Consider the following 25,546-nt stretch of genomic DNA (forward strand, 5'->3'; position numbering starts at 1 on the left):
TTAGATAAATATAAAAATATTCGGAATTAAATAAAAATTACAATTTTGTTTTTCCTTTGATGTGTCCCCCGTCGCGTCGGACGGATTCGTTTTGTTTGTTTTAAGTTTATCTTAAACAAAAGTTTAGGTCTTTTATTTATCGATTGAGGCACTACGAAGTCTGCCGGGTCAGCTAGTAAGAAATATATATTAGAAAAAAAGGATCTTATAAAAATTACAGCGGTCGTTGAAACTATTTTACAATTACAATTTTATGAATTACGTTCGAGCAAAATCTAATAATAGCAACACGCATAATGCACAAAATGTAGGGCTTCTGCTGAGCTTAGAGTTAGTTCACAGATCGATTTTTTTACAAATCATAAATTTGTTAAAAATAAATTTCCCTTTCGTATACAATGCACCGATACTCCGCATATTCTGGCCAGTCACTATCTCTAATAAAGACCTTTGGACTAAATGTGACCAAAATCCCATCGCGCAAGACATTGCTCATCGGAAATGGCGTTGGATAGGACACACTCTACGGCGCAGCGGAGTCAACGCAGCGTCAATCAAGTTTGAGTGGCAACCGCTTGGCAGGAGAAGACCTGGTCGCCCCGTACACACTTGGCGACGCACCGTAGAGAGTGAGATGAGAACTGCCAACGTGACCTGGAGTGATGTCAAGGAGCAAGCGCAAGACAGGTTAAAGTGGAGACAACTTGTGAGGGCCCTATGTACCAGCGGGGTACGCTAGGACTACAACAAGAACAACATGCAATGCACCTAATCTTTGTGCAGTAGTGCGTGTTCTATGCTTAGCTCGTTATACATTTTGGCCTCAAATGACGTCACGTGTAATGAAGTTGCGCTCAGCTTTGTTTTGCAAAGTTTAAGCGGCAAATCACTCAGAAGCATCTTGTTCCTTATTTATTTAAAATATATTTTGATGTTGATGTGAAATTTATTTTAACGGCTATAAATATTATGTATTCATTTTGCTTCGTAATTGAAAGTTGTTTTAAATTTAAACCAATACCTATTTGCGATCTTTTGTTATTATATTTTTCTATAGTAATTTATTTATTCAATTTGATATATAAATTACCTATCCAGTAATAATTTCACTTTAAACTACCAACCATAGTGTACCTTCGCCTTAATTTTATAGGCAAAAATAGGCATTATAGTGGTAGAGTAGCAGCTACCCGTACGAATAAAAATCTTAGGCATTAAAGTATACTGTGAAATATCTAAAAGCCGATTTTAATTGTATTTAAGCTCATATTTTTACGTACTTAAAAAATATAAAATTTAACTCGATCCATTTCTAGGATTTAAATGAAATTAAATTAGTACGAGAATAAATTTATACGAGAAAAAAAATCGCATTTAAATTTAATCAAATTAATACGGATCGCCGGTATGTTTGCAAAAGTTTAAACGTCTGAGACGGTCTTGTTTGGTTGATAATCTTTAACCCCCGCTGTGATAGCTGTGAACATTTACGCCATTGTTGAAACTACTTTTATGGCCTAATCACGGACCGTGACCACGGAAACTGTAAAGTACGTCGAAACGTCCGAAATAAAACAATTAAAAGAATTAACGCGATTTTAAAACCTAAAATCTATATATTAATACGTGAAGCAAAAATGTTAAAAATGAAAATCGCGTGATTGAACAGTAAACTTAATTCTCATTATAAGTTTTTGTACAATCCACAGCAAATTATGACGTGGTCTGAAGTTATCTATCTATAAATTAATACGTGAAGCAAAAACTTTGTATCCCTTTTTACGAAAATTGCGTTGACGGAGGAGTATGAAATTTTCCACGCTTATAGAGAATATAGAGAAGAAGTGCACAATGCTAATATTTTTTTTAAATAACGCATAAAAGATACATTAAATCAATAAAGAAAACATTACACACACTACATACCATGTATTTGACGCACACACGCATACCTACATACTATTTAGTGTCAAACTTTTGTTCTGGACGACTGTTGTCAAATTGAGAATAGATTAAATATTGTTTGTCTTTGTTAATATTTTTTATAGTATAGTCTTGACGAAATTTATGATTTTAGAAGTATAAAATACAATCATAATAGTGTACAAACTTACAATTCCAATTAATTATAGTCGAATTTCGACTACTGCGGGACCTATAGTTAGTTTTAACAGGGTTTATGACTAGCGAAAACCGACTAAAATACTATTTATGCCATTTTTAAAATTACGTTATTTATATATTATGTCGAGCCAGCGACGCCAGGTGGGGGAGGAAAGTCCTCGAATGGAGGCCACGGATGGGTACCAGGAGCGTGGGGCGTCCTCCAACCAGATGGACCGACGGCTTAGTGCGCACGGCGGGAAGTCGTTGGATGCGGAAGGCGGAGGACCGCATTCTGTGGAAGGCATTGGGGAAGGCCTATGTCCAGCAGTGGGCAGATAAAGGCTGATGATGATGATGATGATGGTATGTATCATTTACCTGTAATCCGAAATTGACGGAATATTTTTGCATTAATACTTAAAAGGTTAGAATTTTCTTCGATAATTTGTGACCACGAAAACTGTAAAGTATTTGAAACCATAGATAATACCTACACATAAATTAATTCGAAACGTCAAAAATAATGTGACGAAAACAAACACGCGAGATCAAGCCGCAAATTTCAAGTTTTAATATTGTGACTAAAATGGTCAACCGTACCAACAGTGTATTTAGTGCGAGTTTTTGAACTTCTCGATCGCGTAAAAGTTAACTCAAATCAGTACGGAGTTGGTACAGCACCCCTAGCGGCAAACGGAGGGAAGTCGTTCCAACTCTATACAAATTTGAGTTAACTTTTACGCGATCGAGAAATTAAAAAACTCGCACTAAGCACACGGTATCTACGAACGATCTGACGAGAGGTTATAGTCTGTCTCTATGTTACGCGTTTGCCAATAAAACAGTCAAGCAAGTTTTCATGGTTTTTACTTCTTAACGTCACAATTCGCTTTTTCGCATTAAAAGTGTACAATTTTTTTTTTTTGCCTTTGTAGGCAGACGCGCATACGGCCCACCTGAGTGGTTACCGTCGCCCATGGACTTCAGCAATGCCAGGGGCAGAGCCAAGCCGCTGCCTACCGCTTAATACTCTCCACAAGCCTTGTTTGAAGAAGGACATGTCATAGCGCTCGGGAAACACAATTTCCAAAAATATTCGAAATTGAGTTAATATGCGTAAACCGCATCACCGGTATCGGTATCACCGATATTTTTTTTTTTAATTTACTTATATGTTGACTACTATTAACAAAATTATGACATAATTTTATCATACTTTAAAAGACAGATAATGTAACTGGTAAAAAAAATGTTACAAAGACGATTAATATTATTAAAAATATTATATGTTCAACCTTTAAAACACTCTCCTGTAAAATTAGTAAGTTTTGAGGTTAGGTATACAGTTTTAATGCGAGAAGACGAATTGTGTTGCACAATGGGTATCTCATACTTCTAAGCTGCGGACTCACATTTTGTTTCATAATCAGTAATTACGTGAATTCAATTACGTATAAGTTTTTTTTGAACATACGTATTTATAGCATAATTTATCTTCTCATTTACGAATTTATGTTATTAATTCAGCTATCCGCGACTGATAATTGTTATCGTTCTGTTCTATCATGTAAATTATTAATGTTTTAACATTATCTTGATAATTTTGTTTAATCACTTCCGAAAGCGATACAGGTGGCTAAAAACTGATAGCGCATTTTGAATATATAAACTCATTGCACTAAATACCGACATATTTTTTTTTCCTAAAGCATCCTAAAGCAAATGTGTATTGGCTTACACATACCAACACATTACTTCTAAATCGATACGCAATTGGCAAATACGAACGGCCGGAATCAATCCAGTATAAATTAAAAATTAAACACATTGATAAATTAGCCTCATTATTGGTCGTGGCAGGACCTGTTTGGCCTACGGAGAGAATTTCGTTTGTTTTCAGTATTGTGCCTATGTGCCATGGAGAGTTGAACTAGCGAGAACTAGTGAGAACCTGGCAGTGTTGTGAGCCCGCACAGATAGGCACTATATGTTATATAGTAATATAATAAAGCCATTTACACACGGTAAACACGAGTTATTCGTATAATACAATTAAAAATTACTTTTGCGATTAAAATGTCACGTTTTATACTTAATGTTATTTTTATTATATCTGATGATTTTAATACTTTGCAGTTTTCGTGGTCACGGACGACCAGTCGAGACCAGACTGTCAGTGTTAAATAAAGTGTAGTTTTAATTATGTTTGTGACTCGCGAAAACCGAGGGAAATACTATCTTCTTTTTCGTATCGCTCTTGTCAGAGCGGACGTGGTCGTTATTGAGTATCATTGCTGTTGGCAGATTTTATGTGCCTCTCGAGAATATATCGACCGTAGAAAGCGGTATTGTCGTAACTTGAAAAACCCAACTTAACACCAGAGCTTTATATATAATATAATATGGTACAAAGTGATTTAGCCCAAAATGCTACTTACGACATTTCCGCTTTCTCTCGATATATTGAAATATATTGGTGACGATTGTTTTAAACCGGAACGTATGTGTTGAGGCAGAAATAGATCGGGTAATGATGTTTATCAGAGGGTTCTCACAACTTTACTTACCACCAGCTAAATAGGAAATCTCTAAATCTCAGCTAAATCTGCGGCGATACGGGTACGCAGCCTTGGTTACTTCTATCTGCTGTATCTACAGTCTTTATCTCTAGCTGTTGCATTGAAATTCGGTAATTTAGCTACTACTAATAGAATCTCGCGTGAAGTTCGCCTCACAATCACAATCTTATTATTTTATTATTATTAAATGGTGGTAGGACCTCTTGTGAGCCCGCGCGGGTAGGTACCACCACCCCGCCTATTTCTGCCGTGAAGCAGTAATGCGTTTCGGTTTGAAGAGTGGGGCAGCCGTTGTAACTATACTTGAGACCTTAGAACTTATATCTCAAGGTGGGTGACGCATTTGCGTTGTAGATGTCTATGGGCTCCAGTAACCACTTAACACCAGGTGGCTTTGAGCTCGTCCACCCATCTAAGCAATAAAAAAACTGCCTTTTAAAGCAATAAAAAAATTTGAACAATTTGTCCAATAACTAACATTATTTTAGTAGCCTGTTTCTACAAAGTACTTAGGTATACGTACCTACATACGTCTACATAAATAAAAACTGTTCCTAAAGAACATCCGTGTTTTAGTATGCGTACCAAATGTCAGTACATTATCATTAACCTAGCTTCAGGTAGCGATAACGAAATCATTAACAGAGATAATGGCGCAGTGATTAAACACTAAAATATTTCGTCTTCTGTGATAACGTTTTGCGGTTGTTTTTTTGGAACGAAGTTCCTTACGGCAGGCTTGGAGGGGATAGGGATTTTGCTGCGCGACCGAACTGAAAAAAATGTGATAGTAAAACCGTAAGAAGAAATCCGTGGAAAAAAGTGCGTGGAATAAAACCGTTAAATGAGACGTGCGCAGGCGCGACAGTCGCATACACAAGCGAGTAGTGTATAATACCTTTCTCTTTCTCCCTCTTTCTTTTCGTTCTCTCATCCATTCTCTTTCTATTTTACGTAATTTATTATTTCCTAAAATACTGAATTTCCTAAATACTTTCCTATACTTAAATAAAAACTAATCATCAAAAATTAAGAGAAAAATCAAGAAAACCTACATAAAATTGAGCACGATTTTTTTTTTGGAAATTGTGTCGATTCTACATTAGCCGAAGGAACTTCGTTCCTACCTGGTATCCCACGACACCACATCTTTTTTTTTGAATTACATTAATAGAGTATAATAATTTCGAAAGGCGTTTTGGTTTGTGTTTGATGAAACTGAAAACAGCGGTTTTAGATTTTTGATAAGCAGTGGTTAGGGTTTAATTTCGATCATCCCTGAGAATTATATTTCTTTTTTTTCCCTACCTATGCTGATAGCCTTGAGAGGCTATTTCAGCTTCACCCTAACGTTTGTAGGTGAGCTCACGGGGCTCAACCGGAGAGTTGCTAACAATGACCCTAGCAAGAGCAGTGCTTCGCGGAATCTACCACCGGATCGGAAACGCGACCCACTGAGAAGATCCGGCGAGAAACTCAGTGGGCATGAGAATTATAGGAACATTGAGAATAATAGGAAAGTCAAACGAAGAAAAGCGAGGTAGGTATTCGCAAATCGTTCGCAATTTTTTTATTACTTAATTGGATTAATGAGCTCAACTGGTGTGAATTGGTTACGTGAGCTTTTTTCTTTATTGCCCGAACAGGCAGACGGGGATACGGCCCACCTGATGTAAGTGGTTATCGTCGCTCATGGGCGTCAGCAATGCCATAGGCAGAGCCGAGCCGCTGCCTACCGCTTAATACTCATACATAGCAACGCGATCGTCTCCAATTGCTTAAAGACATGCCGTATAGCGGCTGTCTCATTCACTTAAACTGGAACGCATGATTTGCAGCAGATATGATGGTGGTTTTAGAATGCATCCCGGCCTAAAAGATATGACGGCCGGTGCATATGAATCGGGTGATGCGACTGTGTCGGTGTTCGAATACAGCAGGCAGGTACCAATTTTTCTAATGAAATACGTAGTTAATAAATTTTCACGAATGACTTCCACGGTGAATATGTGTGATGATAACGTCACGCACTGTGTGTTTTTTTTACAAATCGTAGTTATTATTTAGATATTTCAAAACAGAAATCTATACTTTATTTTTATTAATATTACAAAGCTGAAGAGTTCGTTTGTTTGAACGCGCTAATCTCAGGAACTACTGGTCCGATTTGAAAAATTCTTTCATTTTTAGATAGCCCATTTATCGAGGAAGGCTATAGGTTATAACATCACGCTAAGATTCATGCAAGCAGAGCACCTATTTAGGGTGCGCAGGCGGCAGGTGTTACGTAATATGTAGGTACTTTGTAAACATCACTTTGTTATTTTTGTTCCGAAATTTGACCGATAGAGTACATCATAAACGCAAAATACGCACCGAAGTATTGTACGCATTGTATTTTTAGATCCAAATACACACAATACTTCGAGTAGTACACTAACATTTTCCGGGGACCAGTGAGCCAAAGCTAATGCGATGGAGATTGTTAATCAAGATATTAAAATACAGTTATGTTTTTAAACTTAAATTTTATTGACAATAAGTTTATTTCTAGGAATTTACGGTAGTGATCGTTTAGCATAAAGAAACCTACCGATAAACAAACTTACAAATTATCTGATTAATAAATTACTTAATTTTAGGGTATGATTATGTTATTTTGTATTCAGTAAGAAAATTTAGTATTAGTATACACGATCTAAAGAAAAGTTAAAAGGGAAATCCAAACAGTGGTTTTGTTTTTGAAATATTTTTTATATATTAATACGTGAAGCAAAAACTTTGTAGCCCTTTTTACGAAAATTGCGCGGACGGAGGAGTATGAAATTTTCCACATTTATAGAGAATATAGAGAAGAAGTGCACAATGCTAATATTTTTTTAAAATAATGCATAAAAGATACAGTAAATCAATACAGAAAACATTACACATACTACATACCATGTATTTGACGCACACAAGCACGCATACTATTTATTGTCAAACTTTTGTTCTTGACGTCTGTTGTCAAATTGAGGATAGATTAAATATTGTTTGTCTTTGTTAATATTTTTTATAATGTAGTCTTGGCGAAATTTGTAATTATAGAAGTATAAAATACGATCATAATAGTGTACAAACTTACAATTCGAATTAATTATAGTCGAATTTCGACTACTGCGGGACCTATAGTTTATGATTAAAACTTCAAAGCATTATACAAAATAAAACAATTCTTTAATCTTTTCACGTCAAGTGAACTAATTAATTATTGTCATCGAGTTTGTTATATTAACTACAAATGACGTCAGCAACGACAAATTTCCATTCTTCCAAGTTTCATAGTTTATTTAAGCTGCTGGTTTGAAAAGCCCCGTTGCTGCTTCTAAGATTATTCATTTCAATAAAAATGCAAAATATTATAATAGTCATATAACCAAACTTATATTGATGGTCTGGTTTTTATAATGAATAATTTATATTATAATGTTAATTATAACGAATAAATTTTATAATCTTAATATTTTTAGATCTAGGTAATTATTTTCTATAAACTAAAAGTTCAGTTTATTTTTTTCCGCTGCGCGAACATCGCAAGATGATATTGCTGTGTTATAAAACTTCTTGATATTCAACTAAATAAATTAACATTTAAATGATAGAATTAAAATTTATTTTAAATTATAATTAGCATCGTTATTGTATTAGAGATTAAAAGAATCGCCACATATCGTTCTTGTTAAATTAAATAGAATAATTAAAAGGCAAATTATTTTTATTTGGTTCTCACAATTCTTACTCGTCTCAAAGCGATTAACGCATGAAATTATTAAAAGAACAAATAGATTCCAATTAAATCGAACAATCATTCGGATTACGGACATCGATAAAAACTCTAAAATACAGTTATTAAAAATCGAGTTATTTTTTTATTACGTTCTTCATAGTTCAGGTTTTACGAATTAACATTTTAATCGGTTTGATTCTGTCTCGATATAGAACTGTGATGTATCCTTGGTTTAATCGTGAATTATTTATGAGAAACAAGCGACGTTCATATTGGCTCCGTCCGTGTTCATTTGATTACATTTTCTGTTTAGTGAAATACAAATTAAATTTTTAAATTTTGTATTTATTAGGAGATTTGCTAATTAATTACTTGATTCATGCAAAACAACCCAGTAGCTTAGTGCGAAATTTTATTTTTGTTCGCTTTGCTTGTTGTAAGCGAAATCATTAAAATTTTAATACTATTCGCGTCAAGCGGTTGGATCGCCTTGCTGATCTCCGAACTTCATCAGAGCACACGAGGAACCGAAAGTGTCGAAAAAGAAAGCCAGTGGTTGTTATGGTCTAAGGGATAAGACGCGTATTCGTATAGAGCGATACGACTCTGCCAGTTTTGAAATCCGACAGACACACTATCTCCAATCTAATATTTTCACAACTTTTTTCACGATTGAGTAATAGCAGCCTGTAATAAACGTCAAACCCAAGAAAATAGTAATAGTTATAGTATAGCTAGTCAGCCGTTTAGGTTTTTTTTTCCTTTCTATTCTAGTAACCTCGAGGGGTTATTCTAGATTCGCCGAACTTGTAGGTGAGCTCACGGGGCTAAAACCTGACGACGTTGCTAACATGAATCCTAGCAAGACCCGTGCTTCGTAGAATCTACCACCGGATCGGAAACGCGACCCACTGAGAAGATCCGGTCATCGTTCTCGTCGAGCCCTTCGTCGCAAGCGACGGGTTCGACGAGAACGATGACCGGTGCTTGAGGTACCTAAAAGCACCGTCAGTGGATCTCGTGACGTCGCAATAACGTGTTTTGGGCGACATCGACTGCTTTCCATTCGGTCCGCAGGATCGGGAATGTAGTTACCGGCGGCCACGATGAGACGATTCTCGTGGCGTGCTGCTTTCTCGAAATAGCGCACTGATGCCGACTGTAGATACTTACTGATGGACTCTAGGCCGAGGTCGTCGTGTGGGTTTATGCTTCTGACGTACTACGGGGCTCCGACGGCTATCCTGCAAAAACGGGATTGAATAATTTGAAGGGGTCTTAAGTTAGTGCGGGCCGCGTGAACGAACACTACATTTACATAGGTCATGACGGGACGTATGCAAGTTTTCTAGAGTGTTAACTTATTTCTAAGGGACAATTTACTTCGCTCGCAAATCATCGGATAGAGTTTAGGTATTGAGTAGTTAGTTACTCACGCTAAAACCTGAAAGACCTTATTTAATACAAAATATTTATACGATTTATTTATAGGTAGTTCCGAAAAACATTTTCGATAAATGAAATCTAAGTTTCGATTCATAAAAGAACACAGAACTAATTTAATTTACTTTCAAATTTTGCACAAAATATATTTGAAATAAAATTTAACATCATATTTTATATTAGAAGCTAAATGACATTATGCATTTTTTTGTAAATACAAAATCCACCCTGCCTACCGCTTAGCTTAATTTTTTTAATGGTATTTAGGTTTTAAGTGAAAATGACAGAACAGGTTTAGGAGCGCGATATAAAAGTTGTATGAAATTCGATACATAAATGTGTTTTAACGCTTATTCAAAATGTCTGTTTTATCCGATTCCCGTTTACGAGTTTTGTTTTGTTATAGGTTCTTTGAAGGCTACGCGTTACCTTTTTCTTCTAGTGATTTTGCGATATAAAGCCTTCGTCAAACAGAACGCGTACTCAACGCGCGTCATAGCGCGGCGTCAGTTTAGCGCTCTGACGCGCGCTAGTTACGCGTTCTTTTTGACGGAGGCTTAAGCTATTAGAATCTCTGTATACATGAAAATTCGTTTTATTGCTTAGACGACGGCACGAGTTCTTAGCTCACCACACAGTGTCAAGTGTTTACCGGTGCCAATCAAAAACGTAAATGCAGCTATCAATCTGGAGATATAAGTTCTAAGTCTCAGTTCTATGGTACAACGGATTGAAAAGCCCTTCAAACCAGACCGCATTATTAATTCGCGGCCGAAAATAGACGAGATAGCGGGTCATATACGTGCGGGCCCATAAGACGCTCTCCCATTATTATGTTACCAGTATGTGTGTACCCTATAAATTCTGAAAGGGCTAAACGGATTTCGAATTTAGGCAATCTTTTAAATTGGCCTGGCGCGTGATACTGTGAAGTTTATTAGCCATCTTATCAAAAGTCAGATCACAGATTGGCCAGCAAAATGGCTTTGACTAGTAAATAAAGTACCTAGCAGATATTTTGTCGATTCAAGAGTGGATTGGTTGGAGTATTCAGTAGCGCGAAGGTAACGATGAAAGCACTAGGTCATGCAATAAGGTATGAAAGGGTAGTCAGAAGATCATTTAGATTATGAGTCATCATTCTCCTGCCCTTCTCCCAGTCACCTGGGGTCGGCGCAAACATGTTTTCTCCTTTCATACTCCTCTATCATATACTATTTCTGCTTAGGTCTACCTCTTCCTCTATATCCTTCCACATTCATAGCTAACACTCTCTTAGCAACCACATTTTCATTTCATGTCATCACCTGTCCATACAATCCCAAACGCGCACTTCTCAACTTCTCTGTCACAGGTGCCACTTTCAGACTTCCTCTAACATATGAGTATTATATTGTATTGTATTAAAGATGATGAGATCTATGGATGAAGATTTGATGGAAGTAAGATTTAACGGAGTTATGAATGAAGAAGTCTTCACGCAATTTCTGAGATGTTCCTATGTTCTCCCTGTATCCCCACCACTCTTAAGTGGGATAAATAAATAGCTTAAACATATAAATGTCCGGTCGAGCACGTGTCGTCCCCACACGACGGCCATGTAAATTGCGTATTCAAATTATCCTCCATTGCGAAATTAAATATAGAAACAAAAAAAATGCAAGTTGTATTACCCCACCCGCCTCGGGCTGTAATGAATAGACGTAGGGCGCGTCACCCTCAGCAATAAACTTAAACCCTCTTTTAGTGCAACACTCTATCTCGCTCTAACAACTACAATTCTTCTATGTACGCTCTCTTCAGAAAACCGATGAATAACGACTTTTTCCACGCGTCAACCGGAACGCCTCGAGCGAAGACGACAATTTTGAAAAGTGAATCCCTGGAATGAATCCAAATTTTGCGTCCTTGCCGTTGGTTTTGTTTTATATAGTTCTTAATGCTTTCACAATAACGTTCAAAATTAGGTACATTTTTTTTTGGTGTCAAACTAAATTTTGTGCAACGTAAACTGATGTCAGAGTTGACGTTGATTTTAATGAAAGATGCAAAGTGACTGGTTCGTGTTGACGCGTCAATATCTAAAATCAAAATTAATACATTTTTGCATCATCGTCAAATATGTACGTAGTTTATTTTTTTCGAAATTGAAAACTGCACATGCAATCTTGTACCTACTAACAACAAAATTAAAACTATACCTGTTTTTGTTTCAGGACTTCACCCAACTATATTATCTATAGATACATACGTAATTAGGTAACACGTGTGAACAAGTACCGTGACAATTACAGTAGATATGGAACTTCCGGTGATTTAGATAAAGCGTGCTTAAGGAACGCTATCCGATAATGAATTACGTTGTTTACTTCATGATAGCAATCGCTGCCAGTGAATGGTGTAAATTGGATTCTAAAATTGTAGCTCATTGGACGTATTGTCAAACTTTTAGATGTTATATCATATGCAAAAGATTGCGATGTCTTCCGACCTAGAATAGCCCGGAAAAGTCGGAGATTACAAAAATAATAATAAACGCTAACTCACACCGTATAAGTTTGAATTATGTCCGTAATTCTCAAAAATCGAAGCGAATACAACTAAATACTATTAGTATACTACCTACTTACCTGTCTACCTTCAAACCGCAATGCATTAGGTACTGCTTCACGGCAGAAATATGCAGGGTGGCAATACCTACCCGTGCGGGCTTACAAAATGCCTTACCTAATAGTGGATGGAGCCTCTCACATTCGCAGTCGTCTCTCCAGTGATTCTTGAAATACCTAAGAGTTCTGTGATATTACCTGACCATAGATAAAAAACACAATAAGTTAAGGTATAATTAATTCAGTCACCTATTTGGCGACGTCACTTCGTCATAATGATAAATTACGGCCGCTCCACCTCCTTGACCGAAATGTATGCTTCGTGGTAGCAATCTACAATGGTTAATTAATTTACATGTTTTTTATAATATAACTACACAAATTTTATTCCTTAATTTCGGAGTTATTGAAATTTTGAGGTCGTCGTGGCCTAAAGGATAAGGACGTCCGGTGTATTCGTATTTAGCGATGTTCGAATCCCGCAGCCGGATAACAATTTTTCTAATGAAATACGTACTTAACAAATGATCACGATTGGCTTCCTCGGTAAAGGAGCAACGTGTAATAAAAATCAAAAACCCGCAAAATTATAATTTGCGTAATTACTAGTGGTAGGACCTCTTGTGAGTTCGCACGGATAGGTACCACCATCCCGCCTATTTCTGCCTTGAAGCAGTAATGAGTTTCGGCTTGAAGGGCGGGGCAGCCGCTGTGACTATACTGAGACCTTAGAACTTATATCTCAAGGTGGGTGGCGCATTTATGTTGTAGATGTCTATGGGCTCTGGTTACCACTTGACACCAGGTGGGCTGTGAGCTCGTCCACCTATGTGCCAGGTATGTTTTAATAATTGCTTGTGGAATGGAAAGGTAAGAGATTTTAGAATCAAATATACGTAACTAACACGAGATAAACGTCCAAATAATATTAAAATTAATAATTATTAGGTTTTTGTATGATGGCATTTTCGTTAACAGTTCTTCAATGACTGAACAGATTTTAATATAATTTTCTATCATTTATTTAGTTTAGTCTAATGCTGATATGTTAATTAAATCTGCACCTCAAAACTAATTGCATAAAGTCGAAATTTAAGTAAACAATCTGTCGAGGATGTCTCAATTTCGTTATGAACACTATGATAGTTTTCTTCTCATTTAGTTTTCATGTTTCGTGAATTACGGATACATATAGGAGACTGACGCATCCCGCGCTTCTGCATTACATTTCATACTTTTAATACAAAACACTTTTACGAGTCGTAGGGCGTCTTCCAAGCACGACTCTTGCTAGGGTTCGTGTTAGCAACTTCGTCAGGTTTGAGCCCCGCGAGCTCACCTACTAGTTAAGGTTACGCTGATATAGGCTTAGGTAGGAAAAAAAAGAGCCCGCATCGGTAGGTTTTACCACCCTGCCGTTATGCCTTAGTACAGCGTACTACATAAAGACGAGTGGCCCATTAGCTCAGTTGGTTAGAGCGTCAGGCTAATAACGCGAAGGTCGCGGGTTCGATCCCCTCATGGGCCACGTTTATTTCCACTTGGCTGAGCCCTTGCTCGTCCACCTGCCCTGGTAAAACTGAAAAGGCCTCCAGGCTACCAGTAATCTCGTAAACATAAAAAAAAACTACATACAGAACTGAGATTCAGAACTCATTTTTTAAGCTGGGTGGCGGCATTTAAATTGTTGATTTCTATGCGCTCCGGTAACCACTTAACACACCAGGTGGGCCGTAAGCTCGTCCAACGGCTTAAAAAAAGCGTTAGTGTAAACAAGTATCGCGTTTTTAGAAGTATCGTGTCAGTAGACCCAATAGATTCCGGTTCGGCACTTACATTTTATCTTCTTTTTTGGCATTACCTCTTAAGATTTCAAATAAGCTGGTGAAATAAATCTAAATTATGTAAAATTAAAGCTATTTCAGAGACGGAATTTGAACCAATCCCTTGAAAGCTGAAATGAACAGTAGTACCTAGTGCAATAAATTACACACAGGCATTATAAGTAAACGGACATTGGAAAATAAATATGTTCTTGAGATTATTGTTTCTTTGAAGGCATTGAAAATAAAATTGTAAAATACAATTTTCAAAGCCGATGGAATCTGAAACGTCCTTCAATGACAACATAATTTAGTTTAGTGTCGTTGAAATTCCGCAGTGAAACTGGTTGTTGCTAGGACGATGCAGACAGACGGTGCGGAGAGAGAGGTAGGGTAGGACGCGTCGCCGAACACCGCACTACCTCGGCCGACACGCAAGCGATCTCAACTACCAGGATCCCATAAATTGAAAGATACTCGAACCACATTCCGCGCATACTGTCTCGCTCGCGCCATCCGCATGCGGTATTCATTAAAACGAGCCAAACCGTCAAAGAAACGAGTTCTGTGCCCGGCCTGCAAGCAAAATTATGCTGTATCGTACATGTATAAGGTTCATGCGGTGGATATTCAGAAACCATCCAACTTGTAATAAATACAAACACAACCTCAATTCACCACGTTGCCCACTGGTATCGTCAATCGAAGCGCGTCAGGAATTCCGTAAAATGTTTCTTCGGTTTATGTTATCCTAGTACCTACGATGCTTAGGGATCAATTTGGCGTGGTTAACATTCCTTTTTTGTGGATCAAAATTGTTTCCAATGACGTACTTTATTTATAAAATTGTGAATTCCAATTTTCATTTCAATTTAATGAAAAAACATTTTCCGTATGCCCAGGTCTGCTGTAAACATACCGTTTGCTAGATAACGGTGGCTATATTTATTTAACCTTCTTGATTCTATACAAAATAAACAATGAATGACGTAACACGTACGGCTCGACAAAAATGGATTAACCATTGCGATTGAGATTTGTGCCTTTTATAGACTTAACAGTTCTTTTTTCTTCTAGTAAGCTTTAGCTATTTATTTATACTATCAGCACACCTTACAATTTAATATATTATTAATGTTAATATTTTAATAAAGTGAGATTTTATTGTAGCAGTTGCTGGTATAAAGTTTATTTATTATTATTATTTATCATTGTGAATGATGAAACTTTTATTATTTAAAAAACACACATTACAAACAAAACACCTAGAAACACAAAGTTTGATACTAATTTTTGAATTAATTTATAAGATTTTAATTTCAAAATAATCACTTACCGACGATAAATAATTCGATGTCCTTCTTTTTTTTACATATTATCAAAAACTCAATCTCCTGCGAAAGTAGCATGCAACGGATATGGCGCGTGCCGCGACATAGCGGGCAAATATACTAGGATCACATAAACTCAAGAAGTTTTTGATGCTTGTTATGTTCGTGCTGTTATACTGTGTGTGTTGACGTCATTCCAAAGGTAAATTATTCAATTTTAGACCGTATCTTCGAGACAATAAAGATCTCTATTGTATCTTAACATTTCAACACGTGTTCAACACGACGGGAATATGTAAATACACTTTCATTGGCTTATGTGCGCCTGGTGTTCAGCGCGCACTGCGCAACTCCCCAGACACTGTACGTCACGTACGCTTCGCACACAAGGTAATCGAGTCTGTCGAGGTGGCCGTGTTATGCAAACAACGCATATCGGAGTTATCGGACCGGCTACGCGGCTCGTCGCCGTGATCCGTGACTGCTAATAAAAGACAAATATTGACACGGAGCACGCCGCTTGTTATTCTGATTGAATTTTAATCAATTGAGCTTAAAGAATTGTCAAGAAAAACGCTTTACGTCAAATAAAAATAGACCCCGCATCATAATTTCGAATTGAGTTTTTTAGATAACAGGACTCACTTATCACGGCAGCTATCCATCCGGTGGAACAGGCATAATAATGTAATTAATGTTGCTGCCGGAATTGAGACACACTCTCACTCACTTTGACCTCGGACTTCGAAAGATTATCTGAATTATTATGAAGAAACAAAACACATCATTCAGTCACCATCGTTCACACCCCGTAATCTCTCTTCGCGTAGTTCATCCCACCCTGGTACAGATATTACGTTCGTAATTGCTAGAATGATAATCATCAGTTTCAAAATCTGTGGCCAGGCTCTAAGCCTTCCGTGTTACTTGCGAGAGGATTCCTCTATCTCGTTTGTATCCAATGCTATTTGCGCTTGAAGCAATTGGTCGGTCGTTGATGTAATTCTGACTTCATTGACACGATGCGACGTTCAAGGCTGTGGCATAAAGCGAACCGATTTCCTTTGGTAATTTTAATATCCTCTACTTCACCAGGATTGATGGGTCCTGGGACGGAAAGACCGCACGACTAATTAATATCTACCTAATCTACAGTGGCCATAGTCACTCATGGAAATTAGCAGTGCCAATACAATGAAAATTGCTGTCTATGGATCAGAAGTGTTCAAATGCGCATTATGAATGAATGCAATGCGTTTAAAGTTTTAATGATGATCTCTGGTGATGGCGGGCGGTGCAACGGTAAAATGGAGATGAGGGGACAGTCTCCAGGACTATCTCAGAGGATTTTATTATTTATTACTGGTGGTAGGACCTCTTGTGAGCCCGCGCGGGTAGGTACCACCACCTTGCCTATTTCTGCCGTGAAGCAGTAATGCGTTTCGGTTTGAAGGGCAGGGCAGCCGTTGTAACTATACTGAGACCTTAGAACTGATATCTCAAGGTGGGTGGCGCATTTACGTCGTAGATGTCTATGGGCTTCAGTAACCACTTAACATCAGGTGGGCTGTGAGCTCTTCCAACCATCTAAGCAATAAATAAAAATCTCCATGGAACTTACATTAACAAAACTATTCAATCCAAATAGTCAATATGATAGCCAATAATAGAGCCAACCGCAAAAGTTTAACTAAAATAGTGGTAGGGCTAGAATAGGCACCAATCCTACCTACCTATTTATGGAAAACAAAGCATTTCCCAATGCAAGGCAATTCCCAATGGCAGGTTGCGACCAACAATTCGTTTCATTAAAGATAACAACAGTAAAAAATTGTTTTGAAGTTTATTAAACAAAATTTTGTCTTCACATTAATTAGGCATGATACAATGCAAGCACGTAACTGAATAATTTGAATATTTTAAGTTTATCTTTTTTTTAATTAACAAGAAAAAATAAAACTTAAACTCGTATTTATTAAATAGTTTTATGAAAACTGTGTAGACAAAATACACACTTATTGAGATTTTTCTTATCTACTCTTCTATCGCGTCAATGTAAATATTTCCAGTATCAAAGACCCCCGTTTTGATTCGCTGGCGTCTTCAATGCCGTACAGAAAACGAACAAATTACGGAGCGAGGGAGGTCAACAGTGCTGGCTCTCGATCGCTTTATTTCAACCTCCTTACGACTTATGTGTTCCTAGTATCTTGCGTACAATGCCGCAGGTTGCGACCACTCTCTCTAACTGCTCTTATGTTTTGTTGTGATTACTGGTGCGGCGGTTGGCGTCGAGGTCGTCTACATTATTCGTGGGAGGGTTTCTTGTGACTAACTAACTGAGCTCTCGTCCATAAGCTAATAAATAATATATAACTAACTACGTATATGTACACCACCGCTGTCTGGATGCAGAAGCTAAAATGTTTTTGGCGACTGTGTTTTTTTCTGTTTTTTTATTTGGTTTAAGCTACCAAACAGCACTCTTCTTATTTATGTGTTTTATAAACTGTACGTAAACATTGAAGAAGAAATATAGTATTTAGAATATTAAAAAGCGTCATTAATTAATTTTCGGTGCCAACAGTTGTTTCTCCGGTCAAATGTTCCATTCTGGCGAGGTATATGACATCTGAAATTAATTTCTCAGCTAGATATCTTTGAACTTGTCTTAGTTCACCGAGCTGTAAACCGACTGTTCTGCCGAACGCTTCTGATTCTCTTCGAGCCCTCTGGTCGGAATGTATACTAGCCGTATCCGTTTGTACGTCGTCCGTAAAATCTTCTAAATAAATGCTAGTTAATTTCGTTTTCTTTTTGGACGGCTCCTCATCTTCTGAACTAGTGCGATCTTCATCGTCCTGTATAATAAATATTATAATATATTCAATATTTTTTATTCTGGTTAATCTCGATTAAAAGACAATATAAGAAAAATAGTAGGCATTGTGTTTTCTTGATTTTTTTTTAATACACTTCAAGCTTTGTTATCAGACTGGTTTTTAATCAAACTTACCATGGCATCGGATTGCAACGTGCTTGTTACCAATGGTCGCAAAGGGAATTTGTTAACATTATTCAAAAATGTTAAATGATCGTAGTACCATAATGAGGGTACGTGCTTTTTGCCACCGGCAACAAGCGAAGCGACAACCTGTGAAAAAACTAAGCGCTATAATTAATTAATAATTTTACAAAGCGTAGCCTATTAGAAAACATGTCCGCTCATACCTTTCTGTATTCACGTCTATAAGTTGCACGCATGTGTTCTATTTTCTTTTTTACAACATCTATAGATGCATCTTCATATAACTCTCTGTATTTCTCCCGTAATAATTCATAAGCTGCCTCACGCGATTCTTTATTATTGTACTGGCTATGAATTGGATCCCAAAGGCAGGGAAGACTTTTGTAAAGGTCTAATAATTCAACAATAAGTTGACGTTCCGTCAGAACTCCTTTGCCCATTGCTTGAAGATTATTCTGAAAACACAAGCGAATCAAACCGCGTCCAACAACGTACTGACAGAATTAGTGCGATCTGTGCTCTGTAGGACCGGCTGTCAGTCGGCAACGTCGCGTCGCACTGGATACCGATCGGTAGTCTCTTTCTAATTTAAAGCGAACGAGTGAGACACTTCTTAAAGCGACAGCTGTAGAGTTCGGCGTCAGTCAGGCACACGATAATCGGATAAGTCTTGTGAGTTAAAACGGATCGCTTCCAACAAAAATATTGTTACTTATTAGACTATTAATCCTATGATTTAGGCTAATTTGTAAATTCATACATAGTTCAATTAGTAATAGGAAGTTTATAATTATAAATTTACTTACGAAATTTGAGAACTGTTGTTTTTCCTACCTTTGTTATTAGCCTTGGGAGGCTATATCAGCGTTACCTTAGCGTGTAGATGAGCTCTCGGGGCTCAAACCGGAGGTGTTGCTAACACTGGCCCTAGCAAGAGCAGTGCTATGTAGAATCTACCGCCGGATTGGAAACGCGAACCACTGAAAAGATCCGGCCAGAAACTCAGTGGGCTGTGTCTTTGGGTTAGTTGTAAACTGTAGGTTTTTTTTTATTACTTAGATGGGTGGACGAGCTCACAGCCCACCTGGTGTTAAGTGGTTACTGGAGCCCATAGACATCTACAAGTAAATGCGCCACCCACCTTGAAATATAAGTTCTAAGGTCTCAAGTATAGTTACGACGGCTGCCCCACCCTTCAAACCGAAACGCATTACTGGTTCACGGCAGAAATAGGCAGGGTGGTGGTACCTACCCGCGCGGACTCACAATAGGTCCTACCACCGGTAAAAAGGTCTGTAGGTAGTCTCTTAGTCTACTAATGGCAGAGGGTACCTTCAGCTCGCACTGACAGGTACTTAGCTGAGACCTGCATAAATGTCTTCAACCTGACTTCCGTTACTACTTTAATATTGAGGTGATTGTGAGATCGTCTGTTGATACATCAAAAAGTTGTTGAACGACTGAAAAAACGAAGAGGTTGGTTCTCAATTCGACTACACTATCGGCACGCTATGATGGCCGTCTTGATATATTACAATAGTGATGTGAAATGTCAATTTATTCTAGAAAGAAATAAAATCAAATCCATAAGTTTTTATTGCAAGTAGTACCTGATTAAAAAGGTTTAATAAAACAAAAATATAAATGCTTACTTAATATATTTAAACGATCTAAATATTGGAATGAAAATGAATATACATGATACATACTTTATATTCACACAAGAAGCAAATTAATACAAAAAGAGACCACAAAAGGCTAGATTTAATCAGATTCGTCCATACTGCTATTTTCACTGTCGTCACTGCTATCATCACCTACATTAATTATAAGTTCGTTTTCTAAAATATTATCTACGTTGACATCTCTGTCATAATCTTACCTTATTAATTAATTTAACAGTTCTATTGACAACCTTTTTCCAGTCTCCTTTAGTTACACGTTCACAAGCTTCTAATATTTTTAGCATTTCTGTTGTGATAAATGGGGGACAAAACTTCTTTGTATTTAGAAATCAATGTAATTACAAAATTGTGTCCTAAAATAATACATTCGATAAATTTTATGACTAACTGCACCTCACTATTGACAATAAAGAACAGCAAATTGCTCCTTCAAATGTAATTACTATTAATACGAAACTTCATGAGTGGACAAACGTCAAAACATCCATTATAGAGTGCCGGTAGAATAGTAGGTATCTTTTTTCCTACCCATAGACATAGTAGACAAGTAGACCGCAATATAAAATGAAAATAGAAGACTCATTCTTGAAGGCATTCCAGTGAAGTAAGTTAGTTATAAGCAGATACAAGCTTTCACATAATCCATTCACCTTCAATTCCCCTGCAAATAGCGTGTAAATATTGTTATGAAATTAAATATTTATCTTCATACCGGCTTTCCGCTTCGCCGCGCTTTTTATCTCCTAACGGTCAAATTATTCTCATACGAAATTTTCGTCACAATCGGTTCAGTAGTTTTGGCTTGTAATCGTACCAGACTAAAGTTTCTTTCGTATGTATTTCTAATACTAGTTTGAATCGACTTCTAAAAAAGTGATCTTATTTCAAATATTATTTACATATGTTTGGTTCTATAGTATGTGTTATATATATGCCAATTAAAAGCAATGCAAAGTTTTTCTTCGATCTTGTCTTCTTATAGATGGCCAAAGGTTCGATCGCCGCTAACATTCAATCTAGGACTGCTAATAATACAATCTGGCGCAAGGGACTGGCGATGATATTGTACTCGACAAAAACAATCTACCCATTCCACCTAATTCTGCCACGAAGCATAAGTTATAAGTGCCGACTCGAAGGGCGAGACAGCCGCTTTAAAATACAATTGAACCTTTTTTTTTTCCTACCTAAGTTGAGCTGAGCTACCTAAGCCTTGAGAGGCTATTTCAGCGTAACCTTAACTATTAGGTGAGCTCACGGGGCTCAAACCTGACGACGTTGCTAACACGAACCCTAGCAAGAGCCGTGCTTCGCAGAATCTACCACCGGATCGGAAACGCGACCCACTGAGAAGATCCGTCGAGAAACTCAGTGGGCTGTGTCTGTGGGTTAATTTACTCGTCGAGCCCTACGTCGCAAGCGACAGGTTCGACGAGAACGATGACCGGTGCTTGAGGTACCTAAAAGCACCGTTAGTGGATCAGGAGGACAATTCAACCTTTAACCTCATGACTCTAAATAGGTGGCGGCAATCACATTGCGATGTTTGTTCATCATTTTTATTGCCTTTGTAGACAGATAAGCACACGGCCCGCCGAATGGTCAGTAATCAGCGTCGCTCGTGGACGCTGAGAATTCAAACCTCGATTGAAGAAGGACATTATCTGTTCATCTGATGTTATAAAAACATACGGACATATGTATGTAGAGTAGTTAGTTCTATTCTAACGAAAAACGAGACGATTTTGTTTTGAATTCAGCGCGCAGGTTATCAAACATTCATTGCCGAGCAAGAGGATCACCCAGCCATTGCCTTTCGGAGGTTTGAAATGCGCTAAAGGAATTTTAAAACTTTGAAAACCCTCTGAGCTAGATTGCAAAAAAACAAGTCAATAGAACGTAGGTACAAAACTTGGGAAACATCAACAATACTACTAAATCTAGTTGGTGCCTTAAATATTGTAGAGAGGTAGTTCCTTACCACCTTACATGTGATGGGTTTTTTTTTTTTTTATTGCCCTTGTAGGCAGACGAGCATACGGCCCACCTGATGGTGAGTGGTTATCGTCACCCATAGTCTGAGCACCTATAGAAATATAGTTTTTAAAAAAAAACACACATTCGTGATAACTAAGTTCGCGCGTCGATGAAAATTTAACCATTTGATTTTGGTTTCATCTCTTCAATAAATAAGTTTAATTCGTACACTGCAACGATAACTGAATATTTTCTTTTGTTTTGCTTAATATGGGACATCTCCTTTCACAACTTGACTGAAAATACCTTCTTTACGTACCTACAAGATAATTGTCAAATAAATATATACAACGATTCAACATTTTTAAGATCATGCAGTTGTGATCGGTGATGGTTGTCGTGAAATAACGTTAGAACAGCGCTGCGACGGAATAATCGTTTTAATTAAACTAAGATCTCTAGATCTAAGAACATCAGGTGGGCTGTGAGCTCGTCCACACACCTAAGCAATAAAAAAAAAAGATCCGTTTTTGGGAAGGCTTAGACTACAAAGGGAAGATCTTCCACCGAGCGCGTGATATTTGCTCGGTAGACCGACGGTCCGAATGGGAACTTGTATATATGCGCTTTATCTTGAAAATGTCGTAAGCGAGATTCAGGCATCTGTCAATTATCTTGCGTTGTATGATGGCTACCCACCACACCTTAAAACAATTTTAACACGCTTTTATTAGCTTGACCAGTGTCTATGTATTTAGCAGATTATTTCAATTTAATTTTCATCAAAATCAAGATGTCCGATTAACATGAATAATTTGCACGCTTGTCGAAGATCCATAATAATAAAATAATTTTATTATTTTTGTAGAAAATCCTAACCAGGGTATAAATTTTATTTTTTCGGTTTTCTTTTAAAGGTTTTTTATTTCAACGTTTTAAAAAGCTACTTTTTATTAGATTTAGATTTTTATTTAGTTGTTTATTGTGTTGTTAATGATTGCTTTTATTAAAGCTTCCTTTGCTATTAATGTATTAGGTAGAAAAGGTAATAAATAAAAAACGAACAATAATAATTATAATATGAATAAATTTGATGACTTTTTCTTTTTTTTTTTCAAGAATGAAGACAAAAAGTAGACTTCATTTTAATAATTTTTTTTATATTATAAAGCTGAAAAGTTTGTTTGTTTAAACGCGCTAATCTCAGGAACTACAGGTCCGATTTGAAAAATTCTTTCAGTGTTAGATCGCCCATTTATCGAGGAAGACTATAGGCTATATGACATTACGCTAAGACCAATACAAGCGGAGCACTATTAAATAATGTTTTAAAGTCAGGGTTATTTTTACCTTTTGAGAGCTTCCATTGCGTGCGCTGCAAAAACGGTTAAAGTTTCGCTAAAATAATGTATGACAGAATTGTTCCCCTAAATAAGATCTAAACAAAAGTCCGCGACAGAATATGTCTATATGTTAAGGTTGGCTCACTATAACGTTTTTTATGCTAACCAAATTTATTCTAAAATATTAAAAGCATTATTTGTGATTTGTGAACTTATTACACGCGGACGAAGTGGCGGGCAAAAACTAGTTTTTAATATTATATACAGTCTAATGTAGGACCGCCTCTGGTTGAGTACGAAGACCCAGCTGCTAAGGACAAGGGTGGGCAGAGCGGCAACCTCGCACAGCTTTATTGATCTTCCACACCCCGCCTTCAGCCGCTGCACCGCTACATCGTACCTTCACGCTGAACATTCAACACACACACGCATTTATACTAAACTCCGAACGATTTATCTTCAAATTGTTCATAAAGCTATAAAGCGCTTGAATAATTTTTTTTATACTAAACATTTTACTGACTGGCAGCGGCTTTTTTGGTATCAATGAAAAGTAATTGGTTCGTACACGCACACATCGAAACGAGTTTTGTATGAATCAGTACACTTGAACGGCTTCGGAACATTCCAGTTCTATGTCGGTGAAATTAATCTCAGTTAGGTGTGATTTTTGGTGGCTTTTCGTAATTCATATCCGTATGAGTGATACCGACGTATGGGGACGACAAATAGAATAAATTTCTCTGAGCGAGTGAGCGTACACAAATGCTTTTTTTTTTTCACAATCGATTAGGACATTTCTACGATACGATAGATGAGTTATCGTGTCGCGTTGCTGTCATAAAGAACTTAGTCAACTGGGTTTTTTTTTTATTGCTTCGATGGGTGGATGAGATCACAGCCCACCTGCCTACCTATCTAAACACCACCTATCTAAAACGTAAATGCGCCACCCACCTTGAGATATAAGTTCTAAGGTCTCAGTATAGTTACAACGGCTGCCCCACCCTTCGAACCGAAAAACATGACTGCTTCACGGCAGAAATAGGCAGGGTGGTGGTACCTACCCGTGCGGACTCACAAGAGGTCCTACCACCAGAGTTTCTCGCCGGATCTTCTCAGTGGATCGCATTTCCGATCAGGTGGTAGAATCTGCGAAGCACTGCTCTTACTAGGGCCAGTGTTAGCAACACTCCCGGTTTGAGCCCCATGAGCTCACCTACACGCCAAGGAAAAGCTGAAATAGCCTCTCAAGGCTATCAGCATAGGTAGGGAAAAAAAGAACTGTTTGTATTCTCTCCTCTTTTACTTACGGATAGATTCAAGATCTAGATCATTGTGAAAGTTGTCTAGCCACGTATACGAACACCAAACTCGGAAATGTCATATTCAAATATTGCAGTATGTAATGTTATTATGCAAGCTTATCTCCATATCATTAGCACGATTTAAATATAACGTTAGGCAGCGTCTTGGCTCTGCCTCTGACAATGCTGACGCCCATGGGCGACGGTAATCATACACGATCAGGTAGCCCGCATAACTGTCTAAAAATTAAACAAAGCCGGTGGAAGTAATTTCTCGGGATCCTCCAAAAAGTCCACTGAAAAAATCTCAGTAAATAACCACCATTTTACTGAGATTATATTTCATCCCATAACATCTCATCTCATTTCATTTCATCCCAGTTGATTAATGTCTAAAATTAATCATCTTCATTCCATTTCACTTCATATTATCATTTTTCATAAAAATAAGAATATAAATTAAAATAAGACATGACCTAAAGTTACCAGGTCATAAAATACTTCAAAAAGAAAACCACGCACGATATGTTCCGCGGTTGCTGGTTTCTG

The 25,546-nt window shown here is 37.3% G+C and overlaps 1 protein-coding gene and 1 non-coding gene across 2 annotated transcripts; one reads left to right on the top strand and one right to left on the bottom strand.

Annotated features, from left to right (window-relative positions):
• The first annotated feature begins 13,957 nt into the window (after positions 1-13,957).
• On the top strand, positions 13,958-14,031 carry TRNAI-AAU (transfer RNA isoleucine (anticodon AAU)). The gene has a single exon. It is a non-coding gene; the product is annotated as a tRNA-Ile (tRNA).
• A 3,452-nt stretch (positions 14,032-17,483) lies between these two features.
• Positions 17,484-19,614, bottom strand: LOC101743720 (uncharacterized). The gene is made up of 3 exons (XM_004923178.5): positions 18,889-19,614; positions 18,674-18,811; positions 17,484-18,518 (listed from the first exon to the last, which is right to left on the bottom strand). Exons 1-3 carry the CDS (start codon positions 19,123-19,125, stop codon positions 18,225-18,227), a joined length of 669 nt encoding a protein of 222 aa, XP_004923235.1. The 5' UTR covers positions 19,126-19,614; the 3' UTR covers positions 17,484-18,224.
• Positions 19,615-25,546: the final 5,932 nt, after the last annotated feature.

The sequence above is a fragment of the Bombyx mori genome, chromosome 10 (assembly GCF_030269925.1).
Source record: "Bombyx mori chromosome 10, ASM3026992v2".
Lineage (NCBI taxonomy): Eukaryota > Metazoa > Arthropoda > Insecta > Lepidoptera > Bombycidae > Bombyx > Bombyx mori.